The sequence below is a fragment of the Theropithecus gelada genome, chromosome 5, assembly GCF_003255815.1.
Source record: "Theropithecus gelada isolate Dixy chromosome 5, Tgel_1.0, whole genome shotgun sequence".
NCBI classification, from domain to species: Eukaryota; Metazoa; Chordata; class Mammalia; order Primates; family Cercopithecidae; genus Theropithecus; species Theropithecus gelada.
In genome coordinates, this window is record NC_037672.1 from 183,059,444 (window position 1) to 183,085,335 (window position 25,892).

Sequence of the window (25,892 nt, forward strand, 5' to 3'; positions counted from 1 at the left end):
GAAGTTAATATAAGAGAGAATATCTGTTTTAGCTTGTGGTAGGCAAAGATTTTCTAAGATGCATAAAACATTAATGAAAAAGATAAATAAATTGGACTTCATTAAACTTTAAAACATTCTTATTCATTCAAGTACATCAGCGATGGTTTGACTGTTCCCCAAAGTTCAGGTGTTGGAAACTAATCCCTAATGCAACAGTGGTGAGAGGTGGGACCATTAAGAGGTGATTAGGCCACGAGGGCTCTGCCCTCACAAATGGATTAATGCTACTATCATGGGAATGGGTTCCTAATTAAATGATGAATTCGGCCCCCTTCTTCTTGCTCTCTCTCGTTTACTGTTGTGCCTTTTCACCTTCTGCCATGGGATGATGCAACAGAAGGCCCTCATCAAATGTGGCTCCTCTGTCTTGGACTTCCCAGCCTCCAGAACCATACTGGTCTGTGATATTTGGTTATAGGAGCACAAAATGAACTATGACAACATCATTAAGAGGATGACAAGGCAAACTACGGAGAGGAAGAACCTTGCACTACATAGCTGGCAAAGGATTTGTATTCATATATAATTTATTATATAATAATTGCTCAGTCATTATTTATAATTCCTACAAATCACTAAAAATCCAGACAATTACAATGTTAAACATGGGAAAATGATATAATAGGTACTCTCTGAAATGGCCAATAATCTTTTGAAATGATGCTCACTGTCCTAGGTTACTAGGAAAATTCATACTAAAATTTCAATGCTCAGCCTAGGCAACATGGTGAAACCCTGTCTCTACTAAAAATACAAAAATTAGCCTGGTGTGGTGTGCACCTGTTGTCCCACCTACTCAGAGGGCTGAAGCGGGAGGATTGCTTGAGCCTGGGAAGTTGAGGCTGCAGTGAGCTGAGATCATGCCACTGCACTACAGTCTGAGTGAGAGAGTGAGATCCTGTCTCACAAAAATAAATAAATAAATAAATAAATAAACAAACTCAATGCAGTTTTACTACAAGACTCCAGCTAAGACAATACCAAACATTGACAAGTATATGGAGCCACTGGAACTATCAGAGATTGCTTATGAGTGTGTAAATTGGTTGCTTATGAGTGTGTAAATTGGTGCGAATTTGGAAAACTGGCAAGAAGTACTAAGTCTAAATGTGTGCATGCCTTATGATCTAACAATTCCATTCCTGGGCATATTTACAGGAAGGAGAAATAAGTATATATGTGTATCAAAAGACATCTACAACAGTGGTCATACAAAATTCGTCACAACATAGGAAAACTGGAAACAATGGAAACATCCATTGGCAGTAAAATGAATGATAAATTATAATATATTCCAACAGTGGAATAATATACAGCTGTGAAAAATAAGGGAAAATATTACACATGGCAAAACAGTCAATATAGATTGTCATAAATCAGGTGATTGTACACATACATATGATCTATTGCTGTTTTCCATTTGTATGCCAATTACATGATTTTAATTAATAATTTTATAAGTCTTGATATTTCTTGGTAATAAGTTATCTAACTTGTTTTTCAAATTCATCTAAACTTAGTGTTGAGTTTAAGAAGCCAGATATGAAAGAGTGCGTGCTGTATGATTTCACGTTGTATTGCATGATCTAGGTTGTGGTTACATGGAAGTGATGGTGTTTGTATACTTTATTTGAGCCTGGTACTTGTGATTCAAAATTTCACAACAATTTCCTGCTACCCTTTATGATTTGATGTGTGTAAGTAGAGTTTGCAGATAATGTAGTTCTATACTGAGCTATGAATTTATTTTTATAGTGTAATTTTTTTTTGTATTAAGAATCATTCCGAGTGACAGAAAATTTGGGAAATCAAAGTATCAACATTTATAAAACCATTCTGTTGTTTATAACATATTCTGGCCATGACTTTCAAAAGCACTGGTTTCTAGGGGGAGAGAGTATCAAAGACAGACCTTGACTAAAGAAAGCTCTTTCAAGTGGGAAGGGCATCATAGAGAATGGATCTTGAGGAGGGAAAGTCAGGAGATGCCTTCCTACTCAGCTGCATTAGCTCATGAAGCTGACAGCCCGCAGGCTTATAAATGTGGGTAGATTGCCTTCACATCAGCCTTGCAATCATCTGCTACACTGAGCACCAGTACATTTCATGGTGGACATTGTGAGGTGTGACACTGTGTACTCTGCTGTTAGGAGGCTTTCCGGGAAGAAGGTCTTGCCAAGGATTTCTTGCACTCCCAGCCACCTGACTGGTTTAGTCTGAAATTTCAGTATTCCGGGCAGTATGAGAAAGGCCCTATCTGGTAACAAAGAAGGCATAAGAAAGATGACTAAGGGAACAAAGGGACAAGGTTTTTATTTTGTTCTTCACCCACAGATTGGCTTCAAAATAAAGTGTCTGGCCGGGCATGCTGGCTCATGCCTGTAATCCCAGCACTTTGGGAGGCTGAGGCGGGCGGATCACGAGGTCAGGAGATCAAGACCATCCTGGCTAACATGATGAAACCCCGTCTTTACTAAAAAATGCAAAAAATGAGCCAGGCATGGTGGTGGGCGCCTGTAGTCCCAGCTACTCTGGAGACTGAGGCAGGAGAATGGCATGAACCCTGGAGGCAGAGCTTGCAGTGAGCGGAGATCACGCCACTGCACTCCAGCCTGGACTACAGGCGAGACTCTGTCTGAAAAAAAAAAAAAAAAAAAAGATAAAAGCGTCTAAGCCTGGCAGTCCAGGTCTCTCTAAGCTGGCTCCACCCTACCCACCCACCTCATCCTGCACCTGTCACTGTGTGGGACCCTGTGCTCCAGGCAGGGGCCCCTCACTGCCCCTTGAGCTCATTTTATCCCTCCTGGCTCTGGGGCGTTCTGACCATTTCTACTCAGTCCAAGACTCACTGCTGCCCAGAGCAATCTCCCTTCTCTGCTTCTGGAGGGGAAGGGTTGTGTGTTACCCGCCTTGTTTTGTCCACAGAGGTTAGCAGAGACTGACAGAGACAAACCTTTTTTCTTTCTAATTTTAGATTCAGGAGCACATGTGCAGGTTTGTTAAATTTGCCTGATGCTGAGGTTTGAGTTTCTCTTGATCCCTCACCTGAATACTGAACACAGTACCCAACACACAGTTTTTCAACCGTTACTCCCCTTCCTTTCTACCCCTATTTTGGAATCCCCAGTGTGATGTAGGCAAATTGTTTACTTTTATAGCTGTAATTAACCTTATTATAGTTCAGCCTCAACCCTTTAGAGGGGAGGAAACTAAAGCCCATGAGATATGCTTAAAGATACTAAGTGAACATATTTTTTTTTAAGTGTTAAAGTGATTAAACAATGTAGACGTGAATGAAATATAAAGCGTAAGTTCCCCATCTTCATTCCCACTCCTTAGAGCTGATCAGTACTTTTACTTCCAGACATTAGTGGAGCCGTACAGAAAGAAACCTTTTCTCCCAAAGAAGGCATTACTTTACACACTCCATTCTGCAACTTGTTTTGTTTTGTTTTGTTTGTTTGAGACGGAGTCTCGCTCTGTCCCCCAGGCTGGAGTGAGTGGCGCGATCTCACTGTGGCGTGGCTCACTGCAAGCTCCGCCTCCCGGGTTCACGCCATTCTCCTGCCTCAGCCTCCCGAGTAGCTGGGAATACAGGTGCCCGCCACCACGCCCGGCTAATTTGTTGTATTTTTAGTAGAGACAGAGTTTCACCGTGTTAGCCAGGATGGTCTCGATCTCCTGACCTTGTGATCCGCCTGCCTCGACCTCCCAAAGTGCTGGGATTACAGGCGTGAGCCACCGCGCCCGGCCGTTTTATTTTGTTCACTTGCTGTTTCACGTCAGCACATGCAGATGACTTAAATTCAGATGGAGAAAAGCCTGAGGCATGTTCTTCTCTGCACTCCAGAGGCGCTGCAGGTGGCTGTGGGCAACCTATGCAGTGGCTTCGAGTAAACGAACGTAATTAGTAATTAAGCAAAGCGGGCATCCAGGACATTCTATTTCATCTTCCTGGCACTTTGGTGCTTACTAAGGGTCTGGCCTCTTGGAGAGCGACACTCCTCGCCGGGCCTCTTTGTAAGAAGCATCGAGCGTGGAAAAGGGGCTGGGGTCAGCACCGGGGCCCTCTGGCGGGAAGAGAGACTGGCAGCCGGGACACGCGTCTCCCCGGGCTGAAACCGGGCACCCTCTCGCGGTCCTTCCCTCCCTTCCCAGGCTGGGTGGCTAGTCTTGGCTCTTCTGCGAGTCCCCCGCGGCTGCGGTCTCCCGGCACCCGCTGAGCAGCCTCCCCCGCCCTCCTCCCCCACCCGCCCCGCCGTGCTCTCCGGGGCTCCGGCTTCCTCGGTCTGGTGCCTGGTGCATATTTTGGAAAATAACTGGCTCACGACCACCTCATTTCGCTCCCAGTGTCCCAGGGGGCCAGCGCACACACACGGGTAGGTGACTTCCCTAAAGTTGCGTCCCCAAGGCCACTCTGGATCCCAGCGCCCGCTGCTCCGTGTGACCCCGCCGGAGCCAGGACGCGCCCCGCCTCCCGGGGCCTGGAGGTCGCGCAGGGAGCAAGCGCTGCGCGGCAGAGCTGGGATCCGAGCCGGGGGCGGATGCGCCTTCCTTTCCCCTTCAGAGCAGGCTGCCCGCCCGCGGAACCCCGCACGTCAGAGCGGCCTCGCAGGACCCGCAGACCAGCCCCGCTGGGGCGCGCCGGGCTGCCGCGGTGACCGTTCCGACGGCCCCCTACCCCTATCCCGAGGCGGCCCGAAGTGTCTGTCGCCGGCCTCCTCCCGGCCCAGCCTCCGGGCCTCGTGCAATCACCACGCCCCGGGGCCCGGAAACCGTTTTCCGGTCTTTCGCTTTCGGCTGGCGCGGAGCGCGGAGGCCGCGGTGCTGCGTAGCCCGGGCCGGGCGCAGGAACAGCCCCGTGGCGCCCTCCCTGGCCGCCGCCCAGGCGGGAAACGTCGTTCCGGGGACCCGGCGACTCCGCAGCGCCAGGCCTGCGAGGGGAAGGGGACAGTGCGCGGCCGGCGCCGCCTCTCATCACGTCCCCGCGGGCCCGCACTCGGCCGGAGCGCACCCAGCAGTCGCCAGCCAGGGCGATGGCTGGCATCTGGCTGGGGCTCGTGTGGCAGAAGCTGCTGCTGTGGGGCGCGGCGAGTGCCGTGTCCCTGGCCGGCGCCAGTCTGGTCCTGAGTCTGCTGCAGAGGGTGGCGAGCTACGTGAGGAAATGGCAGCAGATGCGGCCCATCCCCACGGTGGCCCGCGCCTACCCGCTGGTGGGCCACGCGCTGCTGATGAAGCGGGACGGGCGAGGTAAGGGCCGGCGCCCCTCCTGAAGCGCACCGGGGTCCGCAGCCCCGTCCCCACCCTCCGATCGGCCAGGAGCCCGCTGCTTGTGGCGCTGGCCGCAGGAGAGAGGAGCCTGTCACCCTGTGGAGAATGCGCTCCCGGTTCTATTCGTTGCCCCTTGGCACCCGCCGACACGGCTAGTGCCTCATCCCAAAGTGAGCATTTTCTTTGTGTGTAGCACAGGATGCAGTATTTCCAAACCCCCGCCCTGAGTCTTTTCCCACCTCCCTGCTGCTCAGCTCTCCAAGCCCTGCCTTTCCTCCTGCCGTGGCTTGGGAAGCATTAGGAACAGACGCTCCCTGGGAGCGCAAAGCGCTTGTGAACTGGCCAACACCTTAACGCCTGGAGCCGCCCTCCTCTCGCTCCCACTTTGGAAAATAAGAGACTGGAGATTCATTGGAGGCTTCCTCCCAGCATCACAAGACTTGACCGCTGCTTCAGTTCCCGCTTGACCTTCATATTTTAGCCCTCTAAAGGAGGTTGCAAATAACAGTTAAGAAACTGTGATTTAAAGGAGGTTACAAATAACTGTTAAGAAACTGTGATTTAAAGGAGGTTACAAATAACAGTTCAGAAACTGTGACTTAAAGGAGGTTACGTAATAATAGTTCAGAAACTGACGGCAGGGCCATCCCGCAGACTTCTTTGGAGGGTTTCAAACTCCTTGTTTATTAAAGAGTGAATTTTTTAATTAAAATCATGTTTTGAAACAGAGATGAACATTTTATTGATGGGAAAAAAATCACTTGAAGTTGGAAAGCTCTCAAAAGTACCTGGTATTTACAGCCCCCTGTCAGGGAGCGTGAACTCGATCTCAGTGCTTCATTTTCATCAGGGGTTATGTTGAGGTACCTAGAACTGAAAAGATTTGCCCAAAATGACATATTTTAAAATGGGCCCCGACCAGAACCCAGTTCCCTCTGGGTGTATTTGTCAGTAATTGTTCTACAGGCTGAACGTTAACTAACTCCAAAGCTTGAAGGACTTTTTCTCATTTTCACTTGTTTTCTCTAATAAAAATAACGCTGCCATTTCAGCTTCACAAGATGAGGCCTCATGGAAGAGTGTTTACCAGAATATTAAAAATATTTTGACAAAAGAATCAAGCGAACTCTTTGCCAACCAAATATCATCATGACTGATGTAACAAGTAATCCAGTCCAGCTATGAAAATCACACTGTTAAAAATCATCTCAGTTAATTCTAAAAGCAGAGCTAACCACACCTTTTGTCCTAAGGCTTTACGGTATTAAAAAATAATTGTACAAAAATATAGGGGAATAATATATTTAAGTCTCATCATATTCTGTTGGGGATTCCAGTAATTAAAATCTCTGGTGAATAAGACCTGTTTCAAAACAACCCGTGAGCTGACTGGACTATTTAAAGTAATTCTCCTTGCAGTCACTTTCAGAGTGAAGACAATGGCAAATACTGTCTTTTACGACGGGACTTTTTATTCCACCAACCAGTTCTGGATTTTGGCGTCAGGAAAACCACTGTTCAGTTTCCAACAGTATATCCAAGTTGTTTGAGAAATTATTTAAAACTCTTTAACTTAGAGGGTTTTTCCCCCCTTTACTTGTTAAAGTGACTATAATACAGAGTTACTTTAAGGATTAAATTTATTGCTTGCAAAGTTGCTAGATCACTGTCTAGAAGTTGGTTAGAATTGACAACTAAGTTCTTTAGTTGTCAATCAAGCATTTATTGAGGCCCTGCTTTGTGCCCAGTGTTGACCTCAACAAAGTTGGGGATACCAGAATATTCTAAGATATAGTCGTTGTTCTCAAGAATCCTGTCTTTCGTGTACAAGAGGTGTTGCCTTTCGTTTCGTGGCTAATGTCCAAACGCTGGCCTCAGCCATTTCACCTTGAAGATTGCAGTTGGCTTCCAACTGGCCTCTAAACTCTAATCTAGCATTTTCCAGTCCATTATGACAATGTCTGCCTTCCCCAGCTACTCCCAACTGTGGGCCCTGCTGCCTTAGAATCACAGATTGAGACTCCCCTGTCCCCTCTGGTAGACCGGACCAGGGCAGGCAGTATGTTAGCACGACTCAGGATGATTGACACTGGTGATCTGACCCAGCTCCTTTCATACCAGTTTTACAGCTGCTTCATCTGAGAGACATTTGGAAGTAGCATAGTGTGTAGGGAAGTTCTGGAGTCTCGGTGCAAGCCAGGTTCCACTGTTTACTAGCTCTGTGATATTAGGTAGTCGTTAGAAAGAATGCGCATTCTGGGACATCAAAACCTAATAATTATTATTCTCTAATAGCTAACATGCATTATGTATGTTTATTTGCTGTGGCAAATACTATTTTGAAAAAAACTTTAGACTTACAGAAAAGTTGCAGTATTATAGACAGTTCACACATGCTCTCTACCTGGCTTCCTCTACAGTAACACATTACCTAATTAGTATATTTATCAAAATGAGAAAACAAATATTTGTCCAATACTGGTCACAACATTCTCATCTTGATTGAATTAAAAATTTGATGTTTTTCCCCAGAATTTTTTCAGCAGATCATTGAGTACACAGAGGAATACCGCCACATGCCACTCCTGAAGCTCTGGGTCGGGCCGGTGCCCATGGTGGCCCTTTATAATGCAGAAAATGTGGAGGTGGGTGCGTGTGAATACGATCATTATTGCACTGTGTATCTTACAGTGTGAGAATCTCATCAGAATCAATATAATGCATCCTTACATTTCAACCATTTCAGTGCAAAAAACATTCCATTAAGTATTTTAGACTATATAGGTGCAATTTAATGTTTTTCAGATGTAGCCTGAATCCTGGGAGATTAACACCCTCCAGATATAAGTACACAACGGCTCTCAGGTCCCGTTATATTTATTCTTTTTTTTGAAAGGATATCATTTTTTTAGAAACATAAATAAATTATTCCACAAGGCAAGCACTTGTTATCCACCAGATACCATTTTAAGACTTCAAAAATATATGACTAATAAAATATGTTTTCCTCAAGTTGCTCAGGTCTCATATTATATCAATGACAAACTTATTATTCTAAATTTAAAAGACAAGGTAAATTTGATATTTATGGGATAAATATTACAAACCCATGCTATTGAAATTAGTCCTCCAAAAAACTGTAGTCCTTTTAGTAGTTGAAAGGTCTGGGGAAATCATCTTGTAGTATGGTGAGAAAAGGATTTGGGTGAGGAAACAAAGATGGGGTAAACAGACCGTTGACCAAAATTAAAGGCCAAATTTCCTAGGAAGTAGTGCCAGGACACGTCTTTCTAATTATGGTGAAAATGTTGGAGTTTCTCATGCTTCTCCAGAATCCTGGCTCAGAGAAGAGAGCGAGAAGGGCAGACAGGATTTCAGCCACTGTTGGCCTAGTGTTAATAGAAGTTGGTGTGGTGGATGCAGATGGAGAGCTGTCTAGAGTAGGGGACTCGAGCAAGAAGCCTGGTGAGCACTCTGTGCGCAGCCCTAGACCCCATCCCTCCTCCCACTTCACGTGGACTCTTGGTGATCCGATCACACTCATGGCTTCCCTTGCTGCCTCTATGCTGGGGACACTCAAACAGGCATCTCCAGCTCAGGCCTTATCTTAGCTGTCTCATTTGCTTTCAGACCACAGCAACCTGAATGCCTCAAAGTCAACATCGCCTGAAAATACACCCATGATTTCCATCTCCCCAGATGTGCTCACCCTCCAGATTTGCCTCCTCCCCACCTCACTTTCCACCTCCCCCCATTAAATAACTCCACTTGGTCCCTGGTTTATGGCAGGAACTAGAGAATTGTCTGGGTCTTTCTTTCTCCCAAATGCATTGAGTCCCCAAGACTGAATGCTAGTTTTATGTTCAAAACTCTAATTGAAAGTCTTTGAGGCACAGGACTGAAAATGAACCACGGAGAAAATAAATGTTGCGAATGTCCTAAAAACTAGCTGTATTCTAGCCAGGTATTCCTATAATTACAGGAAGGTTGTTTGATGTCTGTATGTCTCTAAAATATGTTTTTCTCTTCCTAAGGTAATTTTAACTAGTTCAAAGCAAATCGACAAATCCTCTATGTACAAGTTTTTAGAACCATGGCTTGGCCTAGGACTTCTTACAAGGTATGCCAGTGTACCTTTGTAAAGCTGTCTATAGAAATGGTTACTTCTGCCTGCAACTTGTTCCTTCAGGAATTGACACCGGGTAGCTTTTTTCTAGCAGGACTGTGCTGTCAGAAAGGAGGAGAAAGGCTGGAAAGGAAGGTCCAGCTGGCAGCTGCCCTTTGCCCGCCAAGATGCCAAGAGTCGAGGTGAACGGTTATCTCCAGCTGTGGTGTTCAATAGTGACTATCGCCAGTGTTCAGGAAGACTCAGACGTTCCTGATGGACGGGACTGGGCAGGATGGAGGACACAGTAAAGCAAGGAGTGTCTGGAGCAGGGAAATCTTGAAAACCCAATCAAAAAGATAGCCCCAGAGAAGTATAGTGAGCTGGTATCTAGAAACAGGGTTCCATCCTCTGAGAGAGGTCCCCACAAGGGCAAGGCAGGAGCCTAGTAGGGACTTTGGAGAAGTGGAGCAGGGGAGACATCAAGGTAGAACCATGGAGAGTGAGGATCATCTGAGGACTAAGGCATTGATGGCAGGAGAAAAAAAATTTTGTTAAAAACTTGGAACTCAGAAATTGAGAAAAATTCTTAAAATTTTTAATTTTATGAATGCTATTTTAAACATTAATATTATGGAACAATGTCCAAAAGATTCATATTTTGTAACTATAGATGAATATCTTATAGATATGTGTATATCTTTGTCATTCTGCCAAAAGCATTTGAGAACCTGTAGATGAAGGTGTTTCAGGAGAATTTTGTTGACTTGCTATATTTATGCTTTAATCGTTTTAGATGTTACTTTTCTCTCTCTATATATATATATATGTGTATTTTTTGTAACCACATATTTTATTTCTAGTACTGGAAACAAATGGCGCTCCAGGAGAAAGATGTTAACACCCACTTTCCATTTTACCATTCTGGAAGATTTCTTAGATATCATGAATGAACAAGCAAATATATTGGTTAAGAAACTTGAAAAACATGTTAACCAAGAAGCATTTAACTGCTTTGTTTACATCACTCTTTGTGCCTTAGATATCATATGTGGTGAGTCTCATCGATCTGTTTCTAAATTTATGACATAAAGAGAAAATGGCCCAAATAGGAAATCACGCTCCACTGGGAAGGCAAATGGGGGAACTGGAAAGGGTGGTGGGCCCTTCAGAGCGGTTCTCCTGCCATGTTAGCCTTCTGAGGAGCAGCAGCCATGCCCAGGGCTGTGAGCGGGGCAGGCACGGAGCAACTGCCCAGGGAGCAAAGGGAAGGAAGAACAGGAACAGGGAGTAGAAGTGGCCGGTACAAGAGAAGGGGGTAAAGGGAGGAAGGAGAATTCTGAAAAATACAAGGACAAAGCAGGATGTACGTCTTTAGTGTCTGCCACTGCAAAATAAACACAAGATAACTAACGTGCATGAATTGAATGGTTGCTTCTCACCCATATTTTATAGAAACAGCTATGGGGAAGAATATTGGTGCTCAAAGTAATGATGATTCCGAGTATGTCCGTGCAGTTTACAGGTAAATGGAGTCCTTTCATTTATTTCAAAAATTATTGATTTGGACTTTAAAAATGATCTCTAACAATTTCTGTGTTGTATCTTTTTATGGTTTCAAAATTAACCATTAAACTAGAAGTTAACCTCATCATGTAAGCATGTGTTAAGCAGTAGAGTAAAGGTTATATAAATTATGGCACATCTAGATTATGCAGTAATTTAAAATGATCATTCTCTAACATTGAGATTACATTATATTGTACATGATGATGCTTACATTGTGATGCTGAGAAAAGAAAGATATAAACAGTTTTCTGCTCTATGATAATTGTTATATTTAAAAATTACTCAAAGAAAACTAGCAGATACTATAACCAAATGTTAGCCGTGGTTCTCATTGCCTCGTGTATGTGTTTCTTATTCTTGTGCTTTCCTTTTGTTGTTATTCTTCTTTCTCATATTTTCTGCACCCAGTAGGTATTGTTTTAGTCATCGAAACAGTCAATTTTACTCTAAAATTGCTTGCAATTATTCACCTGTTAAGAGGCAGGGCAAGGACTTGAGGAAGTACAGAGAAGTGCACTGAGCTGAGTACATTTAAGTCTCTTGCTCATTTCACTTCATTTTAACCAACATTTATTAAGCATCTGCGATCTTCCAATCACTGCACAGGGTACTGACTGGTTTTGTAGTAGTACACAAAACAGAATAACACAGGAGTCAGGCATCGGACAAAGAAATTCATGAATTGTAATAATTGCTCAGGAAGAGAAGATCAAATTGATATCGGAGAGGAGAACCAGAAAGTATCCTACAGAGTGAGAGGCCAGCAAAGGTCTTTCTGAAGAACCGGCGTCTCAGCTGGTCCTGCAGGAGCTCACGTAGGGGCCTTTCTGCTCTATGGCTGGACATGAAAGGGAAGGGCCAGAACAGCCAAGTGACAGCTGGGTACTTCGAGAGCCCTCGCTGGTAGAAGAGGGCAGCCAGTTGTCTTCTGTCCCTCCAGAGGAGCGGTCAAACCAATGATGGACCTTAAAAGGAGGCCGATTTCATCTCAGCCCCTAGTACAGAGGCCCTAGGCAGAGTGGAAAACTCGCCCTGGAGAAACAGAAGCAGAGGCCAGATGGCTATCTAGTAAGAATGTTTTACAATGGATTCTTCATTCCTTTAAAGAACCCATTATTTTCTGAAGCTTCATGGGATGCATAAGAGCCCGTACCTTCACTGTTGAGCTTAAAGCATGGAGCTCTTAGTAGCCTCTGGGACAGTCATCATCATTTCCACGATTGCCTTCATCAAGGCTAGGTACCAAAGAAGGGCTCAAGAAATACACCTTTCTGATAAAACAGCTGATGTATTTTTTTCCCATCTATAGAATGAGTGAGATGATATTTCGAAGAATAAAGATGCCGTGGCTTTGGCTTGACCTCTGGTACCTTATGTTTAAAGAGGGATGGGAACACAAAAAGAGCCTTAAGATCCTACATGCTTTTACCAACAATGTAAGTCCCTGACTTTTAAAATTGTGGTAAAACAGACAAAACATAAAATTTTCCTTTACAGCCATTTTAACTGTGCAGTTTGGTGGTATTAAGTGCATTCACCATGTTGTGCAACCATCCCCACCATCCATTTCCAGAACTTTTGGTAAGTCCATGATGTTGATGTTTTGTTAACATACGCAGTGTAGGACTATTGAGCCTATATCTCAGAAAATAAAAGTTGAATAATAATAGAAAAAATTATTTAGCATATTTATACTTAAATTATGTATTTGACAAATATTAATTAAGTGCTCGCTAAGTGCCAAACACCATACCAAATGTTGGAAATTTAGTAATGAGGAGGACATGTGTATATGGTCCCTACCTGAAAGGAAGTTATTCTAGTAAAAGAGGTCATCTATCAACACATAATTACAACATGTGACATGAACTATGAACACTTATTAACAAACAGGGTGCTGTGTAAAAGAATAAAGAAACAAATATCTGTGAATAGGAGTTTTCTGGAAAATGTTTGGATTCGGCAGTCATTTTCAAAGGCAGGGGGCATTGATAGCAGTATCTTAACGTGGAAAACATTAAAATTAACTAGATATTAGTATTTTATTTCCAATTCAAAAATAACCAGAAGATAGTGATGTTGTTTTGAATATAGGATGTCAATCTTTGTGTTAATAATGTGTTTTGAAAAAGCAAGATTTAATTGAAAATATACATCAAATTGTAATTTCAATGTATTGAAAAAACAGCCTATATAAATATGTCCTTTCTTTGCTGTAAATTTTGGTTAAAATCTTTTGGAATTACGTCCTTGTGGTGAAGTATATACCCTATCGCAAGAGAGCAAATGATAAATAAATCAGTAGACGTTCCGTGAATGCAATGTTGGCTGAGCTGGCCACAGTGGAGTGTGATCACCTGGTTATAGGAGAATAGCCAGCAGGTTATATTTCATAGTTAAATTTTTCCTTAAATTTTGTGCATTAATATTTAATAGCAATAATTAAATGAATTCCTGACTGAATGGACAATATTATTCATTTAATAAACATTGAGAATTGCCTACTGAGGCCTGGGCTGTAGGAATTCCACCAAGAATAAAAGAAGACATGGTGTTTTGCCCTCAAAGAGCCTAGAATCTATTTAGGCCACTTAGTAGCAGGTTTGGTCAATTACCTGGTAGGAAAAGAAGGTTGAAATGTACAACCAAATTAAGCGTATGGGCCTTCATTCTTTTATCCATTCAAGAAATATCTAGTGAGTATTTTTTAAATGCCAAGCTGTACTCTATATATCAATGAACAAAGACATGCACAAGCATGGCAGAGTTTGAGTTGGAAGAGAAAGAGGCTAAGTAATAAGTATAACATAAGTATAATATCACATATAATAATAAGCATATTAGAAGTATCACATAATGTCAGGTGGCAAGGGAAATGGAGAAAAATAAAGCAGTGTTAGGAAGCGTCGTAATGCTAGGGACGGGGTGGCAAGGATGAGGGAGGTCTCTCTGATCGTGTGACAGTGAGCAGAGATCTGGAAGAAGGGAAGGGGCAGCCATGCAGGCCTCTGAGGAAAGCATTTCAGGCAGCAGGAATTGCAAGCATAGAGGGTGAATTCACTAATCTACTTGCTGTTTCTTTTCTCCCCTACAACATGTAATTAAGTCTGTAATGAGAGTATTATATAATGATTGCATTCACTCCACCCCTTAAACTTTTTCTCATTAGCGCGATCAAATCTCTAGGGTTCTATCTAGTAGACTATGATTCTATTCTTGTGTTGAAAAGACGGCAAAAATAGCACTTGAAAATTAGGAATTTGCGTGACATTACATTTGTTTTTAAAAGTTTCACCAAATAATCCCCAAAATATTAATGAGGCTTTACTGTGTTTTCACAAGAGCCTACGTTGTCGAAATGTTGAAATAGAAAGGCTTGGAAAAAATAAATGAAAGAAACTAGCATATTTTATAAGAAAATGTGTTACCATCGTGCATCCAAGTTCAAACAGAAGCATGTGATTATCATTCAAATCGTACAGGTTATCGCTGAACGGGCCAATGAAATGAACGCGGATGAAGACCGTAAAGGTGATGGCAGGGACTCCGCCCCCTCCAAAAATAAACGCAGGGCCTTTCTTGACTTGCTTTTAAGTGTGACTGACGACGAAGGGAACAGGCTAAGTCACGAAGATATTCGAGAAGAAGTTGACACCTTCATGTTTGAGGTATTGCATATTGTTATGTTCAGATATCATTAAACACATTTCAGTTATTGTTAGAATCTGTAGCATTATTTTTTAAAACTTAATCAAATTTTAAAGTCGTTTACTGTAACTGAGGAAGATTCATTATATTTTAATTAGAAATTACAAAATTTAAGAAACTGATTAACTCAACTTCCTTCTTCAGAAAACGATTTTGACTAGTGCTGGGCACAGCAGTAGACGCATTTGCTTTCCCTCAAGAAAAGCTAAGACTTGTCAGAGTTTTCCCAAGCGGAAGAGCAGCCAGAGATTGTTGCTCTCAATTCTCCACGTGGCTTCAGATTTCTTGCCAACCCCCGAAACCCACAAGTCCCCTTCCTCACCACCTCCTTTCTGAGGTTCCAGCAGATGAGCGCTTCGCTACTGCCATGAGCTGCTCTCCCTAAAGAGGACAGGGAGAGCCCTCCCACAGAGAATCAGCCAGTTCATCATTCTGAAGAGACCTCTGATCTCAAATTTATACAAATATATGAAGTGCTTTTTACAAAGATAGCTTAAATATTAAATACTACAAAGAGAGACTTTCTCTTTATGTGGATTGCAAAATAGATAAAGCGTGGTGTTTAGAAGCCATGTAGTAATATCCTCCACGTGGAGCAGAGTGAAAGGCACCTGAGTTGGTTTTTTTTTTTTTTTTTGAGACAGAGTCTCGCTCTGTCGCCCAGGCTGGGGTGCAGTGGCCGGATCTCAGCTCACTGCAAGCTCCGCCTCCCGGGTTCCCGCCATTCTCCTGCCTCAGCCTCCCGAGGAGCTGGGACCACAGGCGCCGCCACCACGCCCGGCTAGTTTTTTGTGTTTTGTTGTTGTTGTTGTTGTTGTTGTTGTTTTGTTTTTTTTTTTTGAGACGGAGTCTCGCTCTGTCGCCCAGGCTGGGGTGCAGTGGCCGGATCTCAGCTCACTGCAAGCTCCGCCTCCCGGGTTCACGCCATTCTCCTGCCTCAGCCTCCCGAGTAGCTGGGACTACAGGCGCCGCCACCTCGCCCGGCTAGTTTTTTGTATTTTTTAGTAGAGACGGGGTTTCACCGTGTTAGCCAGAATGGTCTCCATCTCCTGACCTCGTGATCCGCCCATCTCGGCCTCCCAAAGTGCTGGGATTACAGGCTTGAGCCACCGCGCCCGGCCAGGCACCTGAGTTTTTAATGGCTCTGCCTGCCACCCAGGTGTTAGCTGCTCTGTGGCAGCCTCTGGCAGCAGTGCCAAGCGTGTGCACTCTGGTGTGAGGCTCCACGACACGGTAGAAAAATCTGTGTGAAGGGTCTTTACGTCCGAGTTCCAGTTCAGGCTCTGTGCTGATGAGCCAAATAAGATAGTTCTGATCATTCCAGAGCGCTTTCACAATTTTCCTATGTGTAAAGAGAGAGATGGGCTACACTGGCAGTTTTAAACTTTTTAAAGCAGAAAACTTTACTGAAAATAAATCTGAAGCAGAAAATGGACATCTAAATTAGCTGAAAAGTAGACAGGTGTTAAGCGTGTGGGCTCTAAGACCACATCCCAGCTAACATGCTGGAACCATGACCTCAAGCACCTCACCCAGCCGTTCTGGGCCTGAATATTCTTATTTTAATAGCACAAGCCTCATGGAATAGTTATGATGATTAGATTTGTAAAGGTGCCCTGAGAATCGTGATTGGCCCATAAGAAGTATGCAGCACATACCAGGTGTCATTTGATGTTGAAGTGGAGAGACCTTCTCACATCTTCACCTTGCCCATGTACACACATGTGCACACACACATGCATACACTCATGTACACCCATGCACAAACACACATGCACACGTCTACACACACACACATGCTCATGCACATACACACACATGCACAGACACATGTATATACCCACAAACACATATTCACATATACACACATACACAAATGCATGCACACACCTACATACACTCATGCACATACACACATACATGCACACACATACACAAACGTGTATATCCACATGCACACACACGTGTATACAAACACACACAAATATACACACACACCCAGATACTCATGCACATACACATGCATGCACACACATATATACCCACATGCACACATGCATGCATACACATACATGCACACACCACCCCACACACGTGCATACATTCATGTACATTTATGCAAATAATCACACATACAAAAACACGTACAGACCTACATACACACATGCACATAGACACATACACATACATAGATGCACATATATATACACATGCACACAGATGCACAAAGTCATGTACACTCGTGTATACATAAACACAAATGCACACACAAGCACATGTACAGAGCCATGTACACACATGCATATATGCACACACTCCCATACACACATGTACACACATGTGCACACACACATCCATCTCCTCCCAGGAACCTCTCAATCTCACGAAAACAACCAGAACCAGACTAATGATTTCTCTTCCAACTCTAACATTCCCTAACATTCTAATTCTTTTCTTCTTTGCATTGAAAGGGAGGCATAGCCGGTGTGAGTGTGATACTGTGGCCTCCTCCACAGGGTGGTCAATGTTTAATGCAGAGGATATGACTTAGAACCACACCTCTACCCCACCGGTGCCCGCCATCAACAGGCAAGGCCCACCTGACAGATGGGGGAAGGCAGAGAAGTACAGACCTGACAAGCAGGCTCATGAAAATCAGACTTCGTTCTATTCACAAAGGCCCAGCTCGCCTAGCGCCCGTGCAACGCCCCCTTTGTTAACACAGCACAGGCACGTCCCACCAGTGCGCACCACCGTGCGGCGCAGAACTGTCATCTCTAGGCATGAACCTCCGCTTTTCAGGGACTGTTTCCTTGTTTATCACCGAGGTAAGGTGCTGCACGGAATTCATTTCTTATGTTCTGCAGTCACAGTGCAGCCATCAAATCTGGAGACAATTCAAAAGAGGTTTCTGGTCACTCCCAATCATCGCAGTGTAACTCTGCTTTTTAAGCTACTGTTTTCTCCATTTGTAGGGCCACGACACAACTGCAGCTGCAATGAACTGGTCCTTATACCTGTTGGGGTCTAACCCAGAAGTCCAGAAAAAAGTGGACCATGAACTGGATGACGTGTTTGGTATGTCTGGCCCCTTCCCTGGTTATATTGTGGTACTAAGTCCCCTGCAGAGATGTCACTGTGTTGTAAACACAGCATAATGAGCAGGGAGGCTCCCCCGCCTCGTCCATTCACCCACAGGCCTCTGCCAGTCGCCTGGCCAGTGACCGTACTGGGCCGGATGCTGGGGTGCACAGATGCGTGCTGCCGTCCTCAAGGGTCTCACTGCTTCCCAGGCAAAACAGACACCTACGTGAAGCTTTGAGTCATGGGCTGTGCGTTTGAATGAAGGTGCTCTTTGGGAGAAACGAGGAGCTGGTGAAACTATTCAGAAGGGTACAGGAAAGCTGTTTCACAGATTGCATCTCACCACAAAGGAGAGAAAAGATGGATTAAGCTACCAGGAGATACATTTCTATTATACAGCAAGCAGCCGGAGGAAAAGTCCTGCCAGTAGGATGTGCAGGGTCCCAGCCTTGCCGTTTTGCTCCCTGCCCCTTACCGTCTTGGCTTTTGTTCTCTTGATTGGCGTTCCGAGCATCACATTCATCTTCAAGGCAGGAAGATGGGGTGGGGGTGCCGGGTGTCTTGGTGTCCTGTGGCTGCTGTGACAAATCCACAGACGAGGAGGTTCACAGCAGCGACGTCTGTTCCCTCACAGTTCTGGACACCTGAGTCAAAGATCAGTGTCACTGAGCCCACATGACCGTGTGGGCAGCACTGAGCTCCTCCTCGCCTCTTCAGCTTCCGGTGGCTGCCAGCGTTTCTTGGCTGACAGCTGCATCGCTGGCATCTCTGCCAGTCTCTGCATTGCCTTCTCTTTTCTCTGCGTGTGTGTGTGCACACACGTGTATGCGTGTGTGGTGTGTGTGTGCATGTGTGTGTGCTTGTGTGTCTTTCTCTCACAAACATACTTGTGACATACTTGTGATGGCGTTCAGGGCCCACCTGGATCATTGCCCCACTATAAGATCTTTAATTTAATCAAATCTGCCAAGAATTCTCTTCTTCCAAATAGGGTAACATTTACAGATTGCAGGGATTAAGACCTGATATTTTGGGGCCCATTATCAGCCTGCCACAAAGGGGCTTCCATCAATTTTATCCTTTTTGAAAATCACGTGTCACATGGCCCCCAATAGCTGCAAGGCGAAAAGGAATAAAGTTGAGTTAGCCGAGCAGCCAGTGGTATCTGATGCAGTTTTATAGCGAGAAGAGGGGAAGGAAAACTACAGGTGGCGAGAGAAGGCGTTCTAGAAAGAGAGGAAGCAGATGAGCAACAGCACAGAAATGGAAAGGGTTCTGGTCTGGAGGGCAATAGTGGAGAGTGAGAGACCGCGAGAACTCATCTCTCATTCCCTGGGAGATGAGGATGGAAAAGCAGTTTTGTGTGCAGATTGTGCCGGGACTGGAATTTCATATTAAGAGGCAAGCTTTTGTTTTGCAGAATGGACACCTTCTAAACCTTTTGGCAACATTTTTGTCATCATTTTATTTTTTTTACACTGATTTTAGTTTTGCTTAGATTGCCTTGAGTGGGTAAATTTAGTCTTCTAAAAGCTCACAAGTTCCTTTGGAATAGGCTCCGATCTTTGTATCCCGTACAATGTTTAGTTCATTGCCAGTTTCACAAAGGTTTTTGGTCCTGCAGAATCAGTGACACAGTCATCATTACTAGAATCTTTGCTCCGTGCTTCTCGTGTTTTCTGCTTATTGTGCCTCACTTTTTCTTCAACCCCCAATCCTAGTTCTAAAATTTTTGAGTAACTAGGCTGGGCATGGTGGCTCACACCTGTAATCCCAGCACTTCAGGAGGCTGAGGCGGGTGGATCACAAGGTCAGCAGATCGAGACCATCCTGGCTAACACGGTGAAACCCTGTCTCTACTAAAAATACGAAAAACTAGCCAGGCGTGGTGGTGGGCACCTGAAGTCCAGGCTACTCGGGAGGCTGAGGCAGGAGAATGGCGTGAACCCGGGAGGTGGAGCTTGCAGTGAGCCGAGATTGCGCTACTGCACTCCAGTCTGGGCGACAGAGCGAGACTCCATCTCAAAAAAAAAAAAAAAGAAAAATTTTTTTGAGCAACTAATCTTTGTGTAGTGAGTTGCAAGTATTAATTCCTTATGTTATTTTTTTACTGAGGTAAATGTCACATAATGTAAAATCTGCCATTTAAAAATGTACATTTCAGTGGCATTTAGTACCTTCACCGTGTTGTACAACAGTTACGTCTACCTAATTCCAGAACATTTTCAGCACCTTGAAAAGAAACCTGGTGCGATTAAGCAGTCCCTCTTGATTCCTCCTTCCCCCAGCCCTGGCAGCCTCTGATTTACTTTCTGTCTCTGTGGATTTACCTATTCTGAGTACTACTTATACATGGATTCATACAATATGTGACCTTTAGTGTCTATTCATTTTACTTGGCATATTGCCTCATTTTATTTTGATTATGCATAGTGTTAGAAATTCTGCTTTAGCTGTGGGTATTTGGCATCTGGTGCATTGATCTACATGTTCTTCTTTGATGGGTATTTGATGGGTATTTAGCATCCAGTACCCTGATCCACGTGTTCTTCTTTGATGGGTATTTGATAGGTATTTAGCATCCAGTACCTTGATCCATGTGTTCTTCTTTGATGGGTATTGATGGGTATTTAGCATCCAGTACCTTGATCCACGTGTTCTTCTTTGATGGGTATTTGATGGGTATTTAGTATCCAGTACCCTGATCCACGTGTTCTTCTTTGATGGGTATTTAATGGGTATTTAGCATCCAGTACCCTGATCCACATGTTCTTCTTTGATGGGTATTTGATGGGTATTTAGCATCCAGTACCTTGATCCACACGTTCTTCTTTGATGGGTATTTGATGGGTATTTAGCATTCAGTACCCTGATCCATGTGTTCTTCTTTGATGGGTATTTGATGGGTATTTAGCATTCAGTACCCTGATCCACGTGTTTTTCTTTGATGGGTATTTGATGGGTATTTAGCATCCAGTACCTTGATCCACGTGTTCTTCTTTGATGGGTATTTGATGGGTATTTAGCATCCAGTACCTTGATCCACGTGTTCTTCTTTGATGGGTATTTGATGGGTATTTAGCATCCAGTACCCTGATCCACGTGTTCTTCTTTGATGGGTATTTGATGGGTATTTAGCATCCAGTACCCTGATCCACGTGTTCTTCTTTGATGGGTATTTGATGGGTATTTAGCATCCAGTACCTTGATCCACATGTTCTTCTTTGATGGGTATTTGATGGGTATTTAGCATTCAGTACCCTGATCCACGTGTTCTTCTTTGATGGGTATTTGATGGGTATTTAGCATCCAGTACCTTGATCCACATGTTCTTCTTTGATGGGTATTTGATGGGTGTTTAGCATCCCCTGCCTTGATCCACGTGTTCTTTTTCAATATGTGCACCCCTGGCCCCCACCGCTCTTTCAGGTCATCTTATCTCGTTGCTTTCATCAGGGAGGTCTGACCGTCCCGCTACCGTAGAAGACCTGAAGAAACTTCGGTATCTGGAATGTGTTATTAAGGAGACCCTTCGCCTTTTTCCTTCTGTTCCTTTATTTGCCCGCAGTGTTAGTGAAGATTGTGAAGTGGGTAAGTATGCTGTACCTAAAGTAGAAGGGAGAGGGAAACTTTCTAATGTCTGTCTTGCTGTGGTCCCATGATGTATTGACTACTTCTTGACAGCGGGTTACAGAGTTCTGAAAGGCACTGAAGCCGTCATCATTCCCTATGCATTGCACAGAGATCCGAGATACTTCCCCAACCCCGAGGAGTTCCAGCCTGAGCGGTTCTTCCCCGAGAATGCACAAGGGCGCCATCCATATGCCTATGTGCCCTTCTCTGCTGGCCCCAGGAACTGTATAGGTTTGTATCCATCTCAGTTGGTTTGACCTTTCAGGCCCACTTGATAGTGGGTTTCTCACAGTTATTTCTTTGAGATGTGATATGACATTGCCCATATGCAACAGCCTTAAAAAAATAGCTGGTTTCTTTTTTCCCTCACTTACTGTGCTTTGTAGTTTTAAAATACTATGGTCAAAAGGTATATTAGTATATTAGCCTGCGTGGGCTTCCATAGCAAAATACCACAGACTTGGTGGCTTAAACAGCAGAAATTTATCTTCTCACAGTTCTGGAGGCTGGAAGTTCAAGATCAAGGTGTTGGCAGGGCTGGTTTCTCCTGATGCCTCTCTGTGGCTTGTAGATGCCGTCTTCACCTCATGTCTTCACGTGGTCTTTCCTCTGTGTAGGTCTGTGTCCTGATCTCTCCAGTCAGACTACTCTAGGGCCTACCCCAATTACCTCACTTATGCTTACTGACCTCTTTCAATGACCTGTCCCCAAATACAGTCATACTCTAAGGTACAGGGGGCTTAGAATTTGGAGAGAGACACAATTACCCATAGCATAAGACATAATTAGTTTCATGGTAGAGTTTCAAAATGTTGTAGATTTTTAATTACAGTAGAATATCTTCTTGTGGTAAAAACTTTATTTATGATTACTTATGGTTAACCTAATTTTTGTGTTTATTGCTTTTAAGAATTTCATTTTGCAAATCAAAACAGAAAATGCTTGCCATATGGCCAGCTGAAGTACTTAAGCAAAATGAATGCACATCACTGCCCTGCATTATAAACCCTTTTGGTTTTAGTATCTCTAGTATTTTGTCATTTATGTAAATGCAGACCTTGGTAAAATGAGGACAGAATGAAATGGGTGAATCTGAAGTTTATTTGGTGAATCTATAGTAAATTAAACACCCACTAAGACATAATCTAGAGTAGTGAGTCTCAAGCTTGAATGAGCTCAGGATTTATCTGGATCAGCTGGAGTACAAATTCCCTGGTCCTCCCCAGCGATAGATATGCAAGGTGGGAGCAGGGAGGGAAACTCAAGACTCTTCATTTTTAACAAGTGTCCCAAGCCATTCTGATTCTCCTTCCGCCTACTCTGAAAATGTAAAATGGCTTGCTTCCTGTGATAGGACCTCTTGTTTCTCACATTTGGGGTAAATCTATATCTAAAGCGATGGTATCTACATTGATTTGAAGGTCAAAAGTTTGCTGTGATGGAAGAAAAGACCATTCTTTCGTGCATCCTGAGGCACTTTTGGATAGAATCCAACCAGAAAAGAGAAGAACTTGGTCTAGAAGGACAGTTGATTCTTCGTCCAACTAATGGCATCTGGATCAAGTTGAAGAGGAGAAATGCAGATGAACCCTAACTATATTATTGGGTCATGCCTTTATCATGAGAAAGGTCTTTATTTTAAGAGATCCTTGGCATTTACAATTTATAGATCATGAGTTCAATATGCTTGAATCCCCTAGACCTAATTTTTCCTTGATCCCACTGATCTTGACATCAAGTCTAACAAAGAAAGAGTTTTGAGTTTTATATTTTCTTTTCTTTTCTTTTTTTTGGGACCGAGTCTCACTCTGTTGCCCAGGCTGAAGGAGTGCAGTGGTGTGATCTCGGCTTACTGCAACCTCCAACTCCCAGGTTCAAGTGATTCTTCTGCCTCCGCCTCCCAAGTAGCTGGGATTACAGGCGCCTGCCACCACACCTGGCTAATTTTTTTTGTATTTTTGGTAGAAACAGGGTTTCGCCATGTTGGCCAGACAGGTCTCAAACTCCTGACCTCAAGTGATCCACCCGCCTCAGCCTCCCAAAGTGCTGGAATTACAGTCGTGAGCCACCACGCCCGGCCAGAATTTTGTATTTTCATCACCATCATAGATGTTACAGTTGGCTGTGGTCTCAAAAGTAGAGTTAAGTGTGTCAGTACCCAAATAAACATCTAACAGGTTTCTCAACAGAGGAATCCACAATCCAATTCCACTTCAATTGATAGACCCCCAAAATATAATTTAATCAAAGTTCTAGAATTTTTGTTTGTTTGTTTGAGACGGAGTCTCGCTCTGTTGCCTATGCTGGAATGCAGTGGTGACATCTCGGCTCACTGCAGCCTCCGCCTCGCAGGTTCAAGCGATTCTCCTGCCTCAGCCTTCTGAGTTGCTAGGGCTACAGGCGCATGCCACCACGCCCAGCTAATTTTTGTATTTTTAGTAGAGATGGGGTTTCATCATGTTGGCCAGGATGGTCTTGATCTCTTGGCCTCGTGATCTGCCTGCCTTGGCCTCCCAAAATGCTGGGATTAGAGGCGTGAGCCACTGCGCCTGGCCCAAAGTTCTAGAATTTTTTAAAGGTATTCATATTGACTCAGGAATACACAGACACACACACACACACACACACACACACACACAGAGCATAATTTGAAAGAGGTAAGTACTCTGACTTAGGCTCTCAAGTTTTAAAAATTATATTAGTGGCATCATTTATGACAAGAATAATCATTATAGTACTTTTCAGATTTTATAACCTAGAGCAGATTATTTACAAGTTGATTCGCAGGTTCTGTTACAGTTTCTGTTTTGATTGTCACTTATGGTCTTCATTTAATTCCTCATAGAATCCCAATCACCTTTATATATTATTGGAAGAGATTCATCTTCATAATCTCCAATTTTTCACAATGCCTCACAAGGTTAATCATGCCTTTTGGGGCTAGAAGGACTTTAGAATGTGTCTAGTTATGCTCCTTTATATTATAAGTAAGGGAATAGAATCAGTAAGACAGTTTCTGCCCAAAGTCATGTTACCAGTTGGTGACAGAGCCAGAAATACATAGAGATCTATACTCTAAATCTCTCCACTCACATGCTGATATACTTTCTACTACAGTATGCTCTATGGAACTCAGGGTGATGATCAGATGTGTCATTAGAACAGGAGTCTTCTGCTTCTGATTTAGGCATACTTCTGGGATTCTTCCATCTTTAAAGGAAAAAGAAAGCCATTCCTCTGTTTTTAGTAACCCAGTAATATCTCACTTAGTTTAGGGTTAGACCTTTAGTTAATTCAACCCTACAGATCATACTTATCAAGCTGATAATTGACACATATTCCCTGAATTTTAATTTGATAGGCAATACATCTACCCACTCCATTATTTTTTTAAAACTTCATTTAATAATTTAAACAAGATTGGTTTTGTTTTCAATTTTTATTCATTCTTCATAGAATCACAATTACCTTAATCATGTATTTTTGGAAGAGATTCCTCAGTAATTGCCAGTCTCTCATAGTGCCTCACAGGGTTGATCAATGGCTTTTGGAACTGGAAGGACCTTAGAACTTTCCTGGTTATGCTCCCAATAGGCAATAGCAGATAGAACCACGCAATCAAGAGGGTAGGATATGTATTCTTCAATGGATATCAAAGGAAGAGGTTGCAAACCAAAGCCATTTGGCAAGCCCTGTAGCCTGGGCCATTTAAGGCGGGGGCAATCTCAGCCATTGCACCCATTTAACTATCCCAAAGAGCCACAGTGCATAGAACCCAGGCCCTAAATTGGTGAGGAAAAAGTCAAGGAAGGAGGTGACACAATTGGAAATATTCCCGTCAAATGGTTAATCTTGTTATCTAGAAAATGGGTATATTAGAAAATTTCCTTCCGAGATGATTTTGGATAATAAGAGTTGTATTTGTGGAAATTGGTCTTATCTCTGTTTTATGCACTTACATTTATCCCTTACATTTTGTTTTTAGTGACCCTACATGACATTAAATTTAAAGAAAACATTGCTTAATGTTACCTTTTGGTCTGAGAACTTCATTCAGCTCCAGAATTATTGTTACTCACATCTTAATCAGTAAATCATTTAAGCTGTGACAGAGTAGGAATTGAGAAATTATTTCATGTGCTGCAGTATTGAAATGTGGATGCTTCCTTGTTTTATAAGAAGATGATCAAGTATCTGTTTGTGTGCCCATTACCTTTCTTCTGCTTGAAAGACGTGTCTCAAGAAAAATAAATTCTATTTTAGATGCAGGTGCTGCATTTTATTCTAAGAATTGATATCAATTGAAATCATAGAAAGCTGTAAAAGCTAAGTCAGTGGGTGACTGATTCATAATGGGTAATAAAAGAAATAGCACTTTTGAGTTGATGTCTTCAGTGACTCTTGGATTTTCTAACGAAAGGTTCCTGTACTGTTGTTGTAGACCAATTGTGAATTTCTCTGACCCTGAAGAATCAACTAG

General features: G+C 43.4%; 1 protein-coding gene across 2 annotated transcripts; it reads left to right on the forward strand.

Moving 5' to 3' along the window:
• The first annotated feature begins 4,780 nt into the window (after positions 1-4,780).
• LOC112625202 (cytochrome P450 4V2) lies at positions 4,781-25,790 on the forward strand. Of its 2 annotated transcripts, none has more exons than XM_025386416.1 (11): positions 4,781-5,292; positions 7,846-7,958; positions 9,348-9,433; positions 10,282-10,472; positions 10,874-10,943; positions 12,297-12,423; positions 14,470-14,655; positions 17,671-17,773; positions 21,236-21,370; positions 21,464-21,643; positions 22,834-25,790. In XM_025386416.1, the coding sequence occupies exons 1-11, from the start codon at positions 5,079-5,081 to the stop codon at positions 23,004-23,006; spliced, it is 1,578 nt and encodes a 525-aa protein (XP_025242201.1). In that variant the 5' UTR covers positions 4,781-5,078; the 3' UTR covers positions 23,007-25,790. The 2 variants fall into 2 exon arrangements, with proteins under 2 accessions (XP_025242201.1, XP_025242202.1); XM_025386417.1 differs by having other exon boundaries at positions 5,051-5,292; positions 21,522-21,643; positions 22,834-22,901.
• The last annotated feature ends 102 nt before the right edge of the window (positions 25,791-25,892 follow it).

What these genes read in the sequence shown, in the direction of transcription:
- LOC112625202 (XM_025386416.1), top strand. Translation starts at nt 5,079, where the DNA reads ATGGCTGGCATCTGGCTGGGGCTCGTGTGGCAGAAGCTGCTGCTGTGG. An exon ending in GATGAAGCGGGACGGGCGAG is followed by an intron (nt 5,293 to 7,845) that starts GTAAGGGCCGGC and finishes GTTTTTCCCCAG; the next exon opens with AATTTTTTCAGCAGATCATT. An exon ending in TTGACACCTTCATGTTTGAG is followed by an intron (nt 14,656 to 17,670) that starts GTATTGCATATT and finishes CTCCATTTGTAG; the next exon opens with GGCCACGACACAACTGCAGC.